Source organism: Alligator sinensis, unplaced genomic scaffold, assembly GCF_000455745.1.
Source record: "Alligator sinensis unplaced genomic scaffold, ASM45574v1 scaffold974_2, whole genome shotgun sequence".
Classification (NCBI taxonomy): domain Eukaryota; kingdom Metazoa; phylum Chordata; order Crocodylia; family Alligatoridae; genus Alligator; species Alligator sinensis.
This window is the reverse complement of record NW_005842369.1, coordinates 1057287-1074023: the sequence shown is the minus strand read 5'-3', so window position 1 is coordinate 1074023 and position 16737 is coordinate 1057287. Positions and strand designations below refer to the sequence as shown.

At 41.0% G+C, this 16737-nt stretch overlaps 1 protein-coding gene across 2 annotated transcripts; it reads left to right on the top strand.

The window, feature by feature from the left end:
• Positions 1-8: 8 nt before the first annotated feature.
• Positions 9-7094, top strand: ZNF706 (zinc finger protein 706). Of its 2 annotated transcripts, XR_003095395.1 has the most exons (5): positions 9-134; positions 2235-2371; positions 3757-3853; positions 4002-4182; positions 4520-7094. XR_003095395.1 is itself a non-coding variant. In XM_006029279.1 (4 exons), exons 2-3 carry the CDS (start codon positions 2237-2239, stop codon positions 3850-3852), a joined length of 231 nt encoding a protein of 76 aa, XP_006029341.1. In that variant the 5' UTR covers positions 9-134; positions 2235-2236; the 3' UTR covers position 3853; positions 4520-7094. The 2 variants fall into 2 exon arrangements, 1 of the variants encoding a protein (XP_006029341.1); XM_006029279.1 differs by lacking the exon at positions 4002-4182.
• The last annotated feature ends 9643 nt before the right edge of the window (positions 7095-16737 follow it).

Here is a 16737-nt window from a genome sequence, read left to right as displayed (position 1 = left end):
GTCTGACACTGAAACCCCCGGGTGGTTTCTGACCTTCTGGACGCTTGTGGCTGACGTGTGCTTGCCCGGTGCCGCTGTCTGCAGAGCTCCTTCCCGAGCAGGCGCCCGGAGCTGGAGCCTCTGCTTGGAGCTGGGTGAGATCCTAGGTCTGCGGGTCCTGCCTGGTCTCCTGGGTCACCCCGCGGCCGAGCGCAGGCGCCGGGAGGGAGAGCTTGGGCACCACGCAGCTGCCGTGCCAGCTTGCATTTGCTCGTGAGAGAGGACTTCTCTGGGATTTTGATCCTCCTCTGCTTTCTCCCATCTTTGCAGTTCTTTGTTGTGGTTGGGAGCTTGAGTTATTTTGACAGTAAGCCCTGTCGGAGGGTTTATCAGGGGGCTAAAGCTATTTATTGAGTCTGAGTCTCATCTTAAAACAGGTGTAGTCAGGCCTGTGGAACATGGCGGGCAGGACTGGGGCCTAGTCTCAGGGGTCTAAGGCAAGTTTGGCAGCCTGTGGTACGGGGCCACAAGTGGCGTGGGCCATCTGCATAGCACATGGCAGGTCAGTGGGGACGGGGAGTACAACAGCAGCAGACAGGGCAGGGAGTAGAAAACAGCAATCAATTGAGCAGGGAGCAGCAAGCAGAACTGCAGGTGAGGTAGGGGAGGGGGCTGGTGGGGGGCTAATTTGTGTCATGCCTGCCAGAAAAGTTGTCCCCCCCCCCCCCCCCAAACTCATCTGGAGGTCTCTCCCAGTACAATGCAAGCACCTTTTGGGCAGGGACAATCTGCTTGTTCAGAGCCTTGTAGGGACTAGATTTCTTAAGTGCTTTTTTTGTAGTGTAGGTAATGCAAGATATCAAAAACTCTCTTAAGGAAGAAACAGCAAGAGTAGATGTTTGGAAAAATTTTATGAAAATATCCGTTGTATTATATCATGGATCCTATGTTATGTCCTTGAAAAATGCGACTTTAAGCGAAATGATGTTAACTGAATCCAGTTACATCACAGTAGCCACCTACTAGCAGGTGACGTCCAAACAACGATATAACTGAACATTGTGCGACTTCAAACGAGTGTGTTCTCTAATAGATCAGCGATGTAGTAATAATGAAACAACGTTAACCAGGGCGACATTAAGTGAGGAGTACCTGTAATTGCTTCTTTTCCTTTCACACTCGGTGATCACACTGCTATCTCCTTCCCTTCTCTTGCTAATTCTTCCTTATTTCATTATTCTTTTCTTTATGCACTGCTTAGCTCTCTAGTCCTCTCCTGGTCCCTTGAAGACTCTGTCCAGTATCTCAGGTCCTTGTGCTGTAAACCTGATGATGGGTCCTGAGGGCAGCACTGACATTCTGTATCCAGCAGCAAACCATGGAGGCAGTGAGGCTGGCTGGGTGGCTGGCTTTTGGGTTTAATCTGATTTTACAGACCCTTGCTCTCTTCATAAAGATCAGCCTCATGCCTTCAGAAGCAGCTTTGGCATAAGAATGTGCTCCAAATTACTAGCCAGCTTTCCACAAATCCCAAGCCAGCATTCTGTGGAATCAATGCTACAGTTTGAAAGCCACATTCTTGCCGCTGTAAGGGCCTAATTCAGGTTTTATATGAAAGGTATTTGGACTTCCTAATAACTTCCTTAACCAAATGTGTTCTAAACTTGAATTTTTCTGTAGAAACAAGAACATTATTTTTTTTAAAAACAAGGCAACATGACTGTACTGTTGATACAATGAAAACATACTGAAAAGACGGTCTGTTAAAAAGCACCCCTTCTGGAGTTTCAGACTGGAACCTGCTAAAACACGGGTGTAGGGGAATTCATATATTTGCACCTGAGGTGGAAATGGGGGTGGGAGAAGAATGTTTTTCTTCAGTTCTTTAGATCTACCTGCCTCATCTGAATTATTTTGGGGGGATGGGAGGGGTAGCCATATTGATCTGGGGCTATATGATAGACAGCCATTTGGTTCAAGTTGATATCTTTTATTAGACGAACTTGGAGGTGGGTTGATGTTTCTAGCAAGCTTTCAGATAACACGGTATCCTTTTTCAAGTTAAGAGGAGTGCAGAAGGGGGTGACTCACCTGAGACTACTGACAGATTCCCCAGTATACAATCTTACCTGAATTATGGCACTTGTAAGGCATGTGGAGAGCACGTATGACTTGTGTGTTCGTAACAATAGCTTCTTAGTCAGCTAGCCCCACAACTCGATGTTTGTAGACTAAATGTCCTTCTTTGTTTGTAGATATGGCTCGTGGACAACAGAAGATTCAGTCACAACAGAAAAATGCCAAAAAACAAGCTGAACAAAAAAAGAAGCAAGGACATGATCAGAAGGCTGCAGCCAAGGCTGCCTTGATCTATACCTGCACTGTCTGTAGGGTAAGGAGACCTGAAGAAAAAGCATTCCTGTGGGCAACTCTTCCAGCCTAGCATAGGACTTTTATAGGATGAAGTGGTGGAAACGACAATAAAGTAAATATTTCTGTGGTAACAGTGAGTTAAGTGGCTAGTTGCTAGTCATATTTGTATTTACTATGCTATGTACCCCATATAAAAATCCTACAGCTCAGTCAAGTGATAAGTATCACTTAGTTATGAAGATTAGAAATAACAAAGGCCTGCACTTTATAGTTTCCAGGCTTCTATGTTTGCATTTGGTGTGCAGTAGAAAGCTTCAGTCAGAGATCAATTTGTCTTGATTTATAAATGAAAAGTTGCACTTCTGTTTGTGGGGTTGGTCTGTCCTGCTATTGCCAGTTGCAGAACTATACTAGGCACTTTAACCAGGACTTTGTATATAGTAACTTTTAACAGAATAATTGGCTTGACAGGATTTAAGTCCCAAGATTTAAGCAGCTATTTGGAGTACAACTTTCCACCTTACTGGCTCTCCTGAACATAATAGTTTTAGAGATGAAAGGCAAACCTTCCTTTCCTCTTACAGAATGCCTTCATTTTAAAGGGCCTGTCCTAGAAAAAAAAACTGTCACTTTTAATAAACCTTAACTAGAAGCTGCCAAGTTGAGGGCTTCTGGCTTCAGTGCACACACCTACCTCTTAATTTTTGTGAAATAAACCCATTTTTCCTTGCTCTGTAATTAGAAGTTGCCACCTGCACGCGTCTGAAAACAATGGATTGATGTCCTGTGCCATATAATGAGTCAGCAGATGCTACAAATAACTCCTTAAGACACTAAACACTTTATTTTTATTTTATTTTTAGTACCAACAAAGCAAATTGAAGTTAATTGACTTGACAGCTATGTAAAGGAAAAATATTTATTATCCCTTTGAGTTGAAGAAGGAGATAAGGGTGCAGGCCTCCCCCATATCGGGATCTGCAACTAAAATAGTTCTATGATGTGCTTTCAAATAAACCTCTGCAGAGGCACTCAGTCAAAATGAGCACATTGTACTACTCTTCTCTTGGCAGTGACCTAAGACAAGTGGTGTTGGTGAGTGATTCCCTAAAAATCATATTTAAACATCAGAGAGTTCTGGTGCAGAGTAGGGTCAGATGTAAACTGGTAGTGGTAAGCTTAGCGTACAGCTTGGCTAGTCTGCTGAAAGAATTAATACAATAATAATGAATGCGAGATATCTATTTCATCAAGAATACAGGTCCAGCCCTAGTTCCTTCTTAGAGAAGAAAATTTAGGTTTGAAATTAGGAAGAGCAGTTTGGTGTACTTTTATTCATCTTTTCTTCAATGCATAAACTTAAATGCCTTTTTTTTTTTTTCTTTTCTCGCCCCTTTAAATCAGACACAAATGCCAGACCCCAAGACCTTCAAACAGCACTTTGAGAGCAAGCATCCTAAGACTCCACTTCCTCCAGAATTGGCTGATGTTCAGGCATAAGGTTGTCCACAGTTGTTACATGGTTTTTAAATAAGTGGATTTGACAGATGGCTGTAACCATAAATCATAATATGGGTTCGACATATCGGCCGGCTGAGACCTGAGGATTCCTTCATTTTTTTTTTTTTATTTTTTTTTTTTTCCTACAGTAAAAGTTTAACTAGTGGCACGTCCTTAGACTACTAAGTATCAGAAGCACTTTAATCTTTACTAGTGCAGCAGAAGGGACCTGGCTCTTGATCGAGTTATTGACACCAGCTTAAATGAAAAAACAACCTTGAATGTCATGGTACAACTAATGAATGAAGTATTTGCCTTGAAACAAATGATGTACGTTTTGTCCAAAGCATTCTTATTTTACCTCTTGCCATACAAGACTTAATGGAACTGGGGGCTGTTTAGTGGATGGCCATGTAAGGCTTCTTATATTGCATAGCATAAAGGATGTGCCCTAAATGTGAATAAATGCAGACTTTTCTACATGTGTAGAGGGGGAAAAAATTCTTAAGAGACTCGGGTAGCTAAGGCAATGTTACATAATAGCAAGAAAGCCTCAAACGGTTTGTTACAGGACTGCAGTACCATAGTTTTCATTCATGGGAACTAAGCAAAAGATAGACCGTGTTATGCAACAGTTCAGCTTAACTGCGTTATTCTTGTTTTTTAGGTGAATTCATGGCACCTATTGACTCTTCTACTGTCAGACCTTACATAACAAACCTGCAGCTGCTTTTCTAACAAACTGTTGATCAACAAATATGAAGGGGCTACAGAAACATTCATATTTTTATGCTGTTCCCTCTTGGGCTTCATGCAAAGACAATTCTGTGTAAATGTACAGTTCTGCCCTACTTGGAAATCCTGAAAATCAGTCCATACTTGTTATAAAAATTTTTTACAATTGTAATTATATTGATGTTCATATTGTGTAAAATAACTCATTTAATAAAGTAGTACTTTGATTTTTACAATATCACAGGTTAAATGCTTGTAGAAATTCTGTTAAACTTTCCACATTATCTGCCTTATGAAGTCCTAATGAAGACAAAGTAGAATTCTCCCCATCCCACCAAAAATTGGAATGGTCTCATTCTACTGAAAGTGATGCACATCATAATAAGTTTGATCTAAGAAAAGAGGGAAACTGCTTGTATATTTACCTTTGTGTGCTACCAGCTTGAGTCAAGAAACTTAAATCTTTTGATGATAGCTCAAGTGGCATAGCCAGCTCTTTAGAGCTGCATTAGAGTCATGAAACTTCTACTTCTTGTTCCATGTATTGGGGAGTGTCAGTACTACAAGCCATTTGGAACAGGGTTCCTTTATTGTAAGGGAACTTGTTCCTTAGAGTCATGCACTGGAGAGACTCTTGCTAGACAAGTAAACCTTAATATTTGGTAGACAGCTGGCAGAGCTTGAGAGTTAATAACATCTAACAATCTCTGGCATGCTGGTTTGAATACAATTAGCAAATGCTATATCAGGTTGAAGTAATTCTGCTTTTGGTTGTAAAATTTAATCTAAAAAGTTAGTGAATGCACATAACTAGTCAGTCGCAGGTTTCCCCTCAAATGTCTCTGACTGTTTCTGTAACAACTTTGCAAGAGGATACAAACTAAATAGTGGTATTTTTCAACTAACTTTAAAGTTAGTCTGTTTCTTCCCTTTCCAACAGGCTAACTAGAAATGACATAGCTAGTTAAGCTTCAGTCAGTTCTGACTTACACTTTTCCTCGATAAAACTTATGTAAAATTGAACACACCCAGCCAAGAGCACTTGAGAAAAGAGCTTTAATAATTTAGCTCTTATGATTATGATTTAATAATCATTTAGCTTTAATAATGTGTAATTTGGGCTAGATTCTAATCTCAGATGTGAAAAAGCATTGCTAGTATATTTCAGAGTGCTGCCTGAGGATCTACAGTACAGTAGGACATCCTAAAAGCATATGGTCTAGGATTACCTAACAGTCACTCTTCTGAAATTGATTGCAGTGAGGGACAGTCATACTGTGAATGAGGGACATGTATTCATAGTATGAATTTCTCAGATTTGTTATTTGTCCTTGCTTGTAACAGGTCTTTCATTTCTGGCAGATCAAATAACTCCTGCTACATGATTGGACTCTGCCTGACTTCCCAATGGTTTCCTAAAATACAGGACCATATTCTTGAAGAGTGATTTACTTAAAGGAATGCATGAAACAGATGGTACTTATAATATATCAGTCAAAGCCTTTGTCTCTGTCCACCTATTTACCCTTTAATTTAGCTACTTTTTGGAGGTTAGCCTTCTAGCCATCTTACTATAACTGCAAGGCGTATTTCTGTAAATGTTCACTTTGGCATGAAATTCAACTGCGTTATAGTTGCTCTGGGATAACCTGTATACCACTCTACCTTTTTATAGATCTTGCTATTGAGAATAATCCACTACTGCACTTGCACACCTGACATCAGAATGTAGCCCTTCATTTATTTCCTTTTAATGTTCTAAATCAATCCAATAATTGTATCTTGACAGACTGACTCCCAGGAGGCAAGAAATCTTTCAACTTTGTCCTGTTGGGGTACTTAAGTGTTCTGACTGTGTAGCTTGTCTAAGGAATGAGTATACACCAAGCAAGATGTTTCTTGCACTGATTGATACTTGGTAATCTGCTTTTAACCTGAGACTTATTTTGGGATGCATCCTTAAAACTCAGTCCTAAAACAAAGCACATGTTCTGTTGCTTGAATTCCAATTTGTGTAGCACCAAATAAAAATGACTTTGTTTCATAACAATCTCAGTTAACAAGCAAATAAGCGGAAAAGCTGCATTATGCTGGTAGGACATAACTTGCTTGCATAAGAATCTTTTGCTGTATTTTCAGTACTGTATGACTCTTTAATATGAAAGTATCAGTATCAACTCTTTCTGTTACAGAGTAGAAGGTGTGGGTGATCTTCTATTCTATTAAAATTCCTACTTGCAGCTGTTACAATCTGACATATTGTAATAACCTGATCAGTAAAAACATCATGGAATTGTTTTGGAAACTCAAAAGTGCAGGACTAAATGGGGGAATTGTCCTCATTGGTATTACCTGCACATGCTTGTATTGATTTAAAAGGATGCAGGTAAGGAGTAGGTGAGATCCTCTGCTCTCCTGATCATATGGATGACACCTTGTTAATTCCGGCTAAAAAGACACTGTTGTGCTTTGTAACGTGTCTGATTAAAGACGATTTAAAACCTAAAGTGCAAAATGTGATTTCCTGCCTGTTAAAAGCAAGTGTCACTGTACTTTTCATACACAAATTTTTTTGGTGATGCCTGGACAACCTTGAAGCTTGATGCAATTGACTACAAAAATTAGATATGGTAGGGCAACATTTATACATTATCCTATGAGCTCTAAATGAACTTGTCAGGGGTTGCTAAGAATATTGTAACAAGCATTTGTAGAAAGAAGTAGTTAGCTTGTTCATCTCTGAATCAATTGGTCTGTTATGTGCATCTGTACATTGCCTTCTGCCAGATTTTTGTAGGGTAAAGTTTTGCAAATGGAACAAAGGCTCAGATCCTCAAAGGTACTCGGCTATCTAGTCTTTCCTTGGGACTTAAGTGCTTCTGCAAATATGAGTATTTACTACTCATGACTTAATTCAGAGGTGACTGAATATTCCTAATGGTAATGCTAAATCATTCAGGCAGTGAACCTGATTTCACAAAATAGAATTAAAATGTATAGTTGGCCAATCCTAGGGACTAATAGTTCCTTCCCTCCCCTCATCGCACTGTAAATATCCACCTGCATGAAGACGAATCCCTGAAACAATCCAAATAGTTTAATATGTAGACTTAAGCAATACTGCAGGACAGAGGAGGGATATAATGCTCCGGAAATTACTTTAAAGACTTCCCCCTACCTGTTAATTATTTTGTTGTAAATTGCAATATTCTTGGTATAAAAGTTGTATAGCAATGAACAGATCGCCAAGACTCCATAAACTTGATATTCAAATGCACTTCTTGTCATCCTTTCTGAAAATGAACAGATAAAAAGTACAGCTTATGTATCATTCAAATGTGAGTCAAGGTTTAAGACTAGTTTAGCCTACTTGTTTTTTTTAATTAAAGTGAAAGTTTAGACAGTGTCTACCTTTGTCAAAAGTTGTAGCACATGAAAGGTCTGCCCAGTAATGCTGACTCCAGTTAAAGAATGAACCAAAGTCAGTGGCCAATTTGTGTACGTCCTCACACTACCCTGCTTCTGAGTTTTCTGTGGAAGAGCTTCTGTATTCTACAATATTCAGGGCTTTATGGTATACCTCTTCTGGACTTTAAAGACTTTTCATTCACTTGTATCGAACATGTCTGTGGCCTTTGGATATTTAGTACATGCTATTATGTATTTCATGGTACCACCAGAAATGCAATTCAAGCCCAAATAATGGGGAAGAATATCAAAGGTCCTGCCCATGCCTTTAGAAATTTGCTAGCAGCAGCAATAGTTTTAAAATGTTATGAGTCTTTCTGTTTGTATTTAATAAGGTTTTGACTACCATCATTTTAGGAACTCTGTCAAAGATCTGTTGCTCTGCCAGTAAGTATTATGCACTGTATATATAAATGTAAATGAACTTGGGCTGAAATTATAAGAGTTGAAACTTCTAAGTTTTTTTTTTTTAATTTAATGGATGATTTATTGGTATCAATTTTTATGGTCACTAACATTAGTTGGGGTCTGATTTTCAGAAAGTATTTGGACACTTGCCCTCTGGAAATAATCTTTTCTCAATTTCAGCACCAAAACTGTAGTCTTTGACTTTTGTGGGCACAGCCAACATGCTCCCCTCATTCTTAGCTGTTAGTTTACATTCAGGTTTTTAATTATCGTATTTTCTCGCATACGATACACACCTTTCCCCCAAAAAATAAGCTCCCCAGAATTGGGGGGGGTGGTGTTTTAAGTGTAAAGGCTGACTCTTCAGCCTGGAATGGAAGATCCCCCTTTTATTCCTGCTCCAAAGCCTAACAGTATCAGTGGAATTTCTTTTCAGGCAGCTGAGAGTCAGTTGATTTAATGGCTGATTGTTCTTTACTCCGCAGGTGTTAACAGTTGACTTTCCTTTTCAAAGGTCTTGATGTTCCACTAGTCAAGCTAACTGTCCTACTGGCAACTGTGCTGTCTGCTAGCTACTCCTGGTCTCTCTCCTCCTATTCATAGCCTTGCACTTTTCAGTTCTGTCCCTGCTCTATACAGCCATAACTCTGAAAGTCTTCTTTTGCTTCAGTCTGCCTTCCTGAAAATGATGTGGTTTTTTTATTCTGAAATGTGTTGTATGAAAAAAAAAATGATGTGTCAACTACTGGCTACCTTGCATAGAAATATGAAGCTGAAGATTGATCCTACTTCACAGCAGGTAGGTCTAACTACGTAAACCAGGGGTTCTCAAACTGGGGGTCACAACCCCCTGGGAAGTCTTGAGCATCTCAAAAAATTCTCTTCCCTTTCTAGAAGTGGGGAGCGAGGCCGCCACTGCAATCAAGCACTTCGTGCCACTGCCGTGCACCACTTCCTCACACCCCGCTCGTTGACTGGCTGGACTTGGGAGCATGGGTCCCCAGCAGCAGGATGCCCAGACTTGGGTGTGAGGAAGTGGCACGCAGCACGTGGTGGCAGCCCCACATCACCACTTCTAGGGAGGGAAGAGAAGTTTGCAACCCTCTTGTCATGGTATCAAAAAGTCTGAGAACCCATGATGTAGACTATTCCTGACATGTTTGTGTTTTTAAAAACGTTGAAGGACAGGGAGCCCACAGTCTCCTGGGGTGACTTGTTCCAATGCTAAACTATACTTTTAGGTTATAAAGCTTTCCTTAATACTTAATCTATAATCTTCCTTGCTGCCAACAGACATAGAAACTAATCACAGTTACCTTTACCACATCTTTTACATATCAAAGCCTGGTTATAATGTCTCTTGGGCTTTCGCTCTTTTCTCATAGGTCATAGTTTCCAAACCTTACACTGTTGCTTTCCTCTGGCATGTCTCAAGTTTGTCCTTATCTTTGTTAAAGTTTGGCGTGGAAAACTAGGCACAGTATTCCAGTTGAAGCATCACTGGTAGAGTGGAACAGTTACATTATCACAGTGAGGCAGAAACTATCCCAGAAAAAATGGTTATCTTTTTGTGGCAGCAGCACAATGTTGACCTGTACTGAGTTTATGGTCCTGTTCAGTTTAACCTCCAATTATTTCTGCAAGAACAGTACAGCAAGCTATTTCCTAGTTTTGGGGTATTTGATTTCTCTTTAAATGTAGCATGTTTTTCCCTCTTGTTTTCAAAACATTTCTCCAACTTACCATGTACATCATAATTTTATTCCTGTCCTGCAAACTTCTTGCAACCTTTCCCAGCATGGTGTCACCTGCAACTTTTATAGGTGTATTCTCTATTCCATCCTGCAAGTCATTAGCAAAAATATTGACTATAGCTGGACTCAGGGTAGAAACCTGCACACGGGACTTTGAAATGCTCTCACATCTTTGCAGGAAGGCATTCAAAATTACCCTGAGTGCAAATTCATCATTTGTGCGTTTCCCTTAATTTTATCTACAGCATATTTTTCTTTGATTGCATATGAGTCTGTCAAAAGTCTTAATTTCAGGAAATGATATTACATCTATTACTTTCACCCTTTTCCATTTAGCCAGTTACTCCATTGAAAAAAATTAGATTGATTTGGTTTGACACAATTTATTCTTGATAAATCTATATTGGTTGCTTTTTAATGCCTTATTTCTCTAGGTGCTCATAAATTGATTGTTTAATAATTTGTTTTTGTATTTTTCCAGGTTTTGCAGTTAGGCTAACTGGTCATTAATTCTCCAGGTCCCCATTTTTATAGATAGTTATTATATTTGCCATTCTCCAGTTCCCTGAGCTCTTTCCCAGTCTTACATGACTTCTCAAAGATAACTTTATAGTGCAGAGTAGTAGTCTAAAGCATTCTGTAGTGAATATCATCAGGCCCTGCCAACTTGTATACATCTTACTCATTTAAACCTATTTTACTTCTATTCTAGGCTTCTTTCCTCTTAAAATTGTGTTAAGTAACTGGTCATAAGAAGCTTCTTTTTTTTTTTTTTTAAGATGAGCGAAAAGGCCTCCAATGTGTCAGCCTTCTGTGGTATTTATTTGTTCTCCTTTCCTGTGAAGTAATGGCCCTACATTTTCCTCTTACTTTGACATATTTAATGGTTACTTTAGCTGACTGCTTTGTATGTCCCATATTAGCTATATATTCGCAAATGCTGAAGATGATAATGTCCAAGTTGACTTTTGAGCCATCTAAAAACTACGTACATTAATGTACTGCCAAATGTGGCCAGCCACAGTGGGCTGTTTAAACCAGATTGAAAGATGCTCAGACTAGCCTTTTCAAATATTTAACATAAGTGGTTCCTTTGCAAAGTAGTGAAGGGTTGCCAACCCATGTTAAATGCAGGTTTGGTTAGCTTTATGTTCAGTCATTGTTCTGAAGTTGTACCTAAGGGCCACTACAGGTGGGGATACAATGTCAAACTGCCACCCTTGAAGTGATGTCAGGTCTAACAAATCGAGCAACAGAGCAGTTCACCTGTCTGCCCTGCACCTTCCTCTTTGAATACTTTGCCCAGTGTAAAAAGTACCAAAGCTGTAAACAGCTTGTGGTGATGACCCTGCAAGAAAAAGTTGTCAAGCTGCAAACTCTCCTTCCCCCTCAACCCAAAAGGCATAAACTGTTTATATTTACTTATTCTTTCAGACCCCTCTCATCCCACCAATAAATCTTTCTTCAGGAAAGAAGGCTTACCATAGGTGTACCATGATGCCAATAAAATTCCAACATGAGTGAATACAAGAGAGCAAAAAATAGATATCCTACCTGGGACTGAGCTAATCTCTTACGAAGCCATTTTCAATGTCCTAAAATTGTGTAGCAGGTATTTGATCAGTGCTAAATAGAACATGGATCTAAGTTTACTCTTTGCACTGCTCATTTTGACCATACCAACCTTTTAAAAAAAAATTTCTGGTTTTCAAAGCTTTCCTTAAATCCTCCTTACCTAACCATCCTCATTTTTTTTTCCACGTGGACACCTGCCCCTCCCATCCCACAATAGATCTTTCTTCAGGAAAGACGACTTACCATAGGTCTACCATGATGCCTATAAATAGCTAACTAGTAATAGCACATTTGATGGAAAATAGTAAAGTTCTAGCTAATAATTGCTATTAAGATGTGGCCAATTCCTTTCCCATTCCACTTGTATCCCTGTCCCTTCCCCTTTGTTTGTTTGTAATAGGGCAGGAAGCAAGATTACCAATATGTATTGCACAGTCCATGGCATTGTGGGAATACTACTAGAATACAAGTCAATGTTAATCATATAACTTTTTCTCTAGTTGAAAAAAGCAGGGTTTTCTTTTTTAGCTTATTTTATTTCTGATGCAACTTCAAATGCCAGTTGCTGTTACTTGTCAGTTATTTCCATTCTTTCAAAGCATACATATTTTCTTTGGTATAGTAGGCACTTCATGTTTGCAATACAGATTTGAAAAGCTTGCATTTCTTTGGGGTATTTATTGATTTCAAGGATGAAAAGCAAATGGAGTATTTGTTCTCCCAACCCAAAAAGGAAACATGAGAATTATGTCTGTCATAAAGATCTAAAATATTTGTCAATGTTATGTTTTATGACATTTTAGTGCAATTAATATGCACTATTATTCCAATCATAACAATACTTGGCACAATAGCACCTTGTTTCTAGTTGCAATTAGATCATGTATCACAGTAATAGGTTCTGTGTGAGAACATTTAACAGAACTGTTTTATGAGTTGAAGTGCTTTTTTTCCTCCACGCAGGATTTGAGGGTGGCAGTCATCTTAGTAGACCAAGAAACTTATTTGCATATTCTTAAATTATGCATTGTTCAGATTTGCTGAATACCTTATTTATGAGTTGAGTTTTAGCTGGTTTAAGTATTTGACTTTAAAAATAATTGTATTCATGGTTGGTTTCATTATAAATGGATTCTGTTGTACTTGTGTTTGGGGTCTCACTAAGTTGCTCTTAAAGATGGTTTGCTGATGAGATCTAATATGTTGCACAATGACATGACATGCATAGAAGAACGAATAAACGTGTTCTATCTGTTGTTGCAGGGAATCACTTAAACAATATATTTGATACACCATGGATTTGAGTGTGAGCTATTTATTGGTAATGTAAATATATAGTCCCCAGAAAACCTGCAACTATCTTGAGATCACAATTCTGCAATTTAATAATTAGGAAACCCTTCAGCTTCTAGTTTGCCACCTAGGTTGGTTTGTGCTATGTGCTAGAGCTGATAAAAGACTTAAACTGTATACTGCCTACCTTTTAGGCCTCTAGCTCTTGGAAATGGTATTCAATACTCAGAGTAAGGCATCTAGGCAGCCTGTACAATACATAGGGAGAGGAGGTGCTTTAAGAAATCTGACCCCAATGACTGACATCCTGAGTGGGGAACCACTGAGAGCTAGATGATAGGGAATACCATATTTATTTGAATCCAAGACTAGGGTTCCCCCCTTTAACGAGAAAAAAGGCCCTCATCTTGGATTCAAGTATGAGGTGGTGGGTCAGGGCTACAGCTTGAACTGCAGCAGCTGCCTGTCCCCTGCCACCTCAGCTGCCCCACAGCCTCTGCTTCCTCCCACCTGTTCTCCTGCAGACTCATGCTGTCCACTCCTCCCTTACACTTCTGCACTTCCAGCCTGCCCCACCCCGTCCACCCCCCCACCCTTACCCTTTCTCCAGTTGCAGCATACTCTAGCCCCGCTCCAATCCAGGGTACAGAGCACGTGTTTCCTCGGCCCCAGCCTGGCCCAGCAGCAGCAGCGGAGGCATGGCAGCTCCAGAACAAGAGTAAGTGGTGGGGGAAGAGGGCAGAGACTGCATAGGGGAGAAAAGGGGCAGAATGGGCCACAGTCGGGGTTTGAGGCTGCAGAGGAAGGGGGCAGACGTGGTGGTGAGGCTGGCAGCAGGTGTGAGACAGCAAAGAGCAGGGGTCTAGCTGCTCGATGTGCGCCCTCCCCCTCCCCCCCATCACTTATCTAAGGAGTAATATATTTTTAGAGGAAAAATGTCTATACATGCTGTATTTCCACCATTTGACAGATCTTTATGTTCTCTTAACTGTTTGTGGCACAGAGTATCTCAGAAAATAAACAGAACCAAAAAAAAAAATGTTAACCCCTAATTGATGCCAAGAGCTATTGCTGTACAACTGAGAAACTCCCAAGTAGCGTGTGACTTGAACTTTACTCCAACCTTGCAGCTGTGAGATAAATACGTGCCGCAGACCAGCTCAGTTAGGAATACAATGCTGGTGAACAAATACTGTTAACCAGTGATGCCTTAAACAGAACTCTCCATTTTCAAAGAATTATGAGGAAGAAAATGAAAAAAGGCTCCCTAAAACAAGTTCAGTGTAAGACCTCAGCTCTTACACTCAGCTCATACTCTGGACCCTTTGCATGTACCTGCCTGTAGGTTTTCTTAGGTAGGGACCCCAGGTCTGTCTTTCATCTCCTTCCTTTTTTTCTCTGCATCTTCTCCCTGGGTAATTTCATCCACAAACACAATTTCAACTACTGTCTACATGGTAATGACTTACTGATCCACCTTCCTACTCTAAACCCGCATCTCTGACATCAGCATGTGGATGTCTCAAGCACATGGCTAAAACAGAGCTTTTAACCTTTCAACTCCTCAAGTCTTTTTCCAATCAATGCAAACAACATCGTCACCCAGTCTATCATTCACACCCATTAATTAAGCTTTATCTTCAATTCATACCTCTCCTTTGGTCTTGCATCCAGACTATATCCAAGTCCTGTGGCATCTTTTCCTATGCATCAGTACAGCTAAACCTTTTAGCCAGGCTCTCATCATCTAGCACAGGGGTGGGCAAAGTCTGGCCTGCGGGCCAGATCAGGTCCGCGGTAAACTCCCGCCAGCACTGCTGGGGCTGGTCTCCATGGAAAACCTGGCCCTACACTATCAGGGCCCTACCTCATGGAAACTGGCATGCAGGGGCTGCTGGGAAATGGAGCCTGGCTACTGGCCGGATCCCCCATTTTGCCCATGCCTGATCTAGCACCTCAGTTTTTGCAGCATCATTTGGCATTGGCAAATGCAATCTTGTCCTGCTGATGGCAGTAACATCCTGACTGGACATCTAACTGCTTCCTTTTAAATTCTTCATTCCACAAGTGTTAATGACCCTTTTTCTCTTTAGCAGTCTTGGTATTTCACCAATCAAGCTAGCCTTTCTTCTGCAATTCTGCTGTTAGCTGCTCCTGGTAATGAAGCTCCAGCTTCACAGCCCTGCAGATTGGTTTTTAACTCATTCCAAAGAAGCTATATTTGTTTTTCCTTCAATCTTTAACTGAATAATATATCCCTAGGCCCCTAGTGTGTCAGAAGTGTGTGTCTGATTTATTTTTAACTGGAGAAAAATGTATTGTTTTACAGGTGATGACGCACATGACCATTCACACCTCACCATTTTCAGAATTCTAGATCTACCATGGCTGTATCCATCTATTGTCTTCTGTCTTAGATAGTAAGCTTTCTGGAACAGAGACTGCCTTGTCATTCTGCATTTGGTCATCACCTAGCACAATGGGATCATTGGCATGACTCGAGTTTTAGGCACTACAGCAGTGGTTTTCAACTTTTTTTCATTTGCAGACCCCCTAAAAGTTTGAATGGAAGTGCAGACCCTTTGAATTGCAAGTGTGGGTATTCACATACTTTTGATTGATCATAGACATCTTTCACAGACCCCTTAGACTTTCCCCTCTTTCCATGGACCACAGTGCAGTGGTTTGCAACCTGTGCCAACAGAAACAAATGTGTAGGAAATCTGGTTGTCACACCAGACGACAAGGCTAACCTATTTAACAATTTCTTTGCCTCCATTTCCCTGAGCAGGGACCAGATCAGCCCGTCCACCGGGACCCCCTCAGGCCCCGGGGGAGGCGCACCCAGGCCTAGGGTCAGTTAGGACCTAGTCAGGGAACTTCTGGAGGGACTGGATGCATTTAAATCAGCTGGTCCTGACGATCTCCACCCCAGAGTGCTGAGGGAATTAGCAAAGGTCATTGCGGGACCCCTGGCACGGCTTTACGATCACTCATGGTGCTCTGGTGTGGTGCCAGAGGACTGGAAAAGGGCCAGTGTGGTTCCCATTTTCAAAAAAGGGAGGAAGGAGGACCCAGGAAACTATAGGCCAGTTAGTCTTACCTCGATCCTAGATAAGCTTTTTGAGAGAATTATCCTGGCGCATGTCCGCGAGGGGCCAGCAGGGGAGGTTATGCTTAGGGGCAATCAACATGGGTCCATTAGAGGCAGGTCCTGTCAGACCAACCTGGTGGCCTTCTACGACCAGGTCACAAAATCCTTAGACACAGGGGTAGCAGTTTCAGCAAGCCCTGCGCCACTGTCTCTCACCCCATCCTCAGTAAAAAACTAGGGGACTGTGGCGTCGACACCTACACAGTCAAATGGGTCGCTAGCTGGCTGGAGGGCCGCACCCAGAGTGGTGGTGGACAGGTCATTTTCAACCTGGAGGGATGTGGCAGTGGGGTCCCCCAGTGCTCAGTCCTTGGACCCGCGCTGTTCAACATCTTCATCAGTGACTTGGACAAGGGGGTAAAGAGCACCCTGTTCAAATTTGCTGACAACACTAAAATGTGGGGGATGTGGGCACGCTAGAAGGGAGGAATAGGTTGCAATCGGACCTAGACAGGTTACAGGGGTGGGCAGATGAGAACAGGATGGGTTTCAACACTG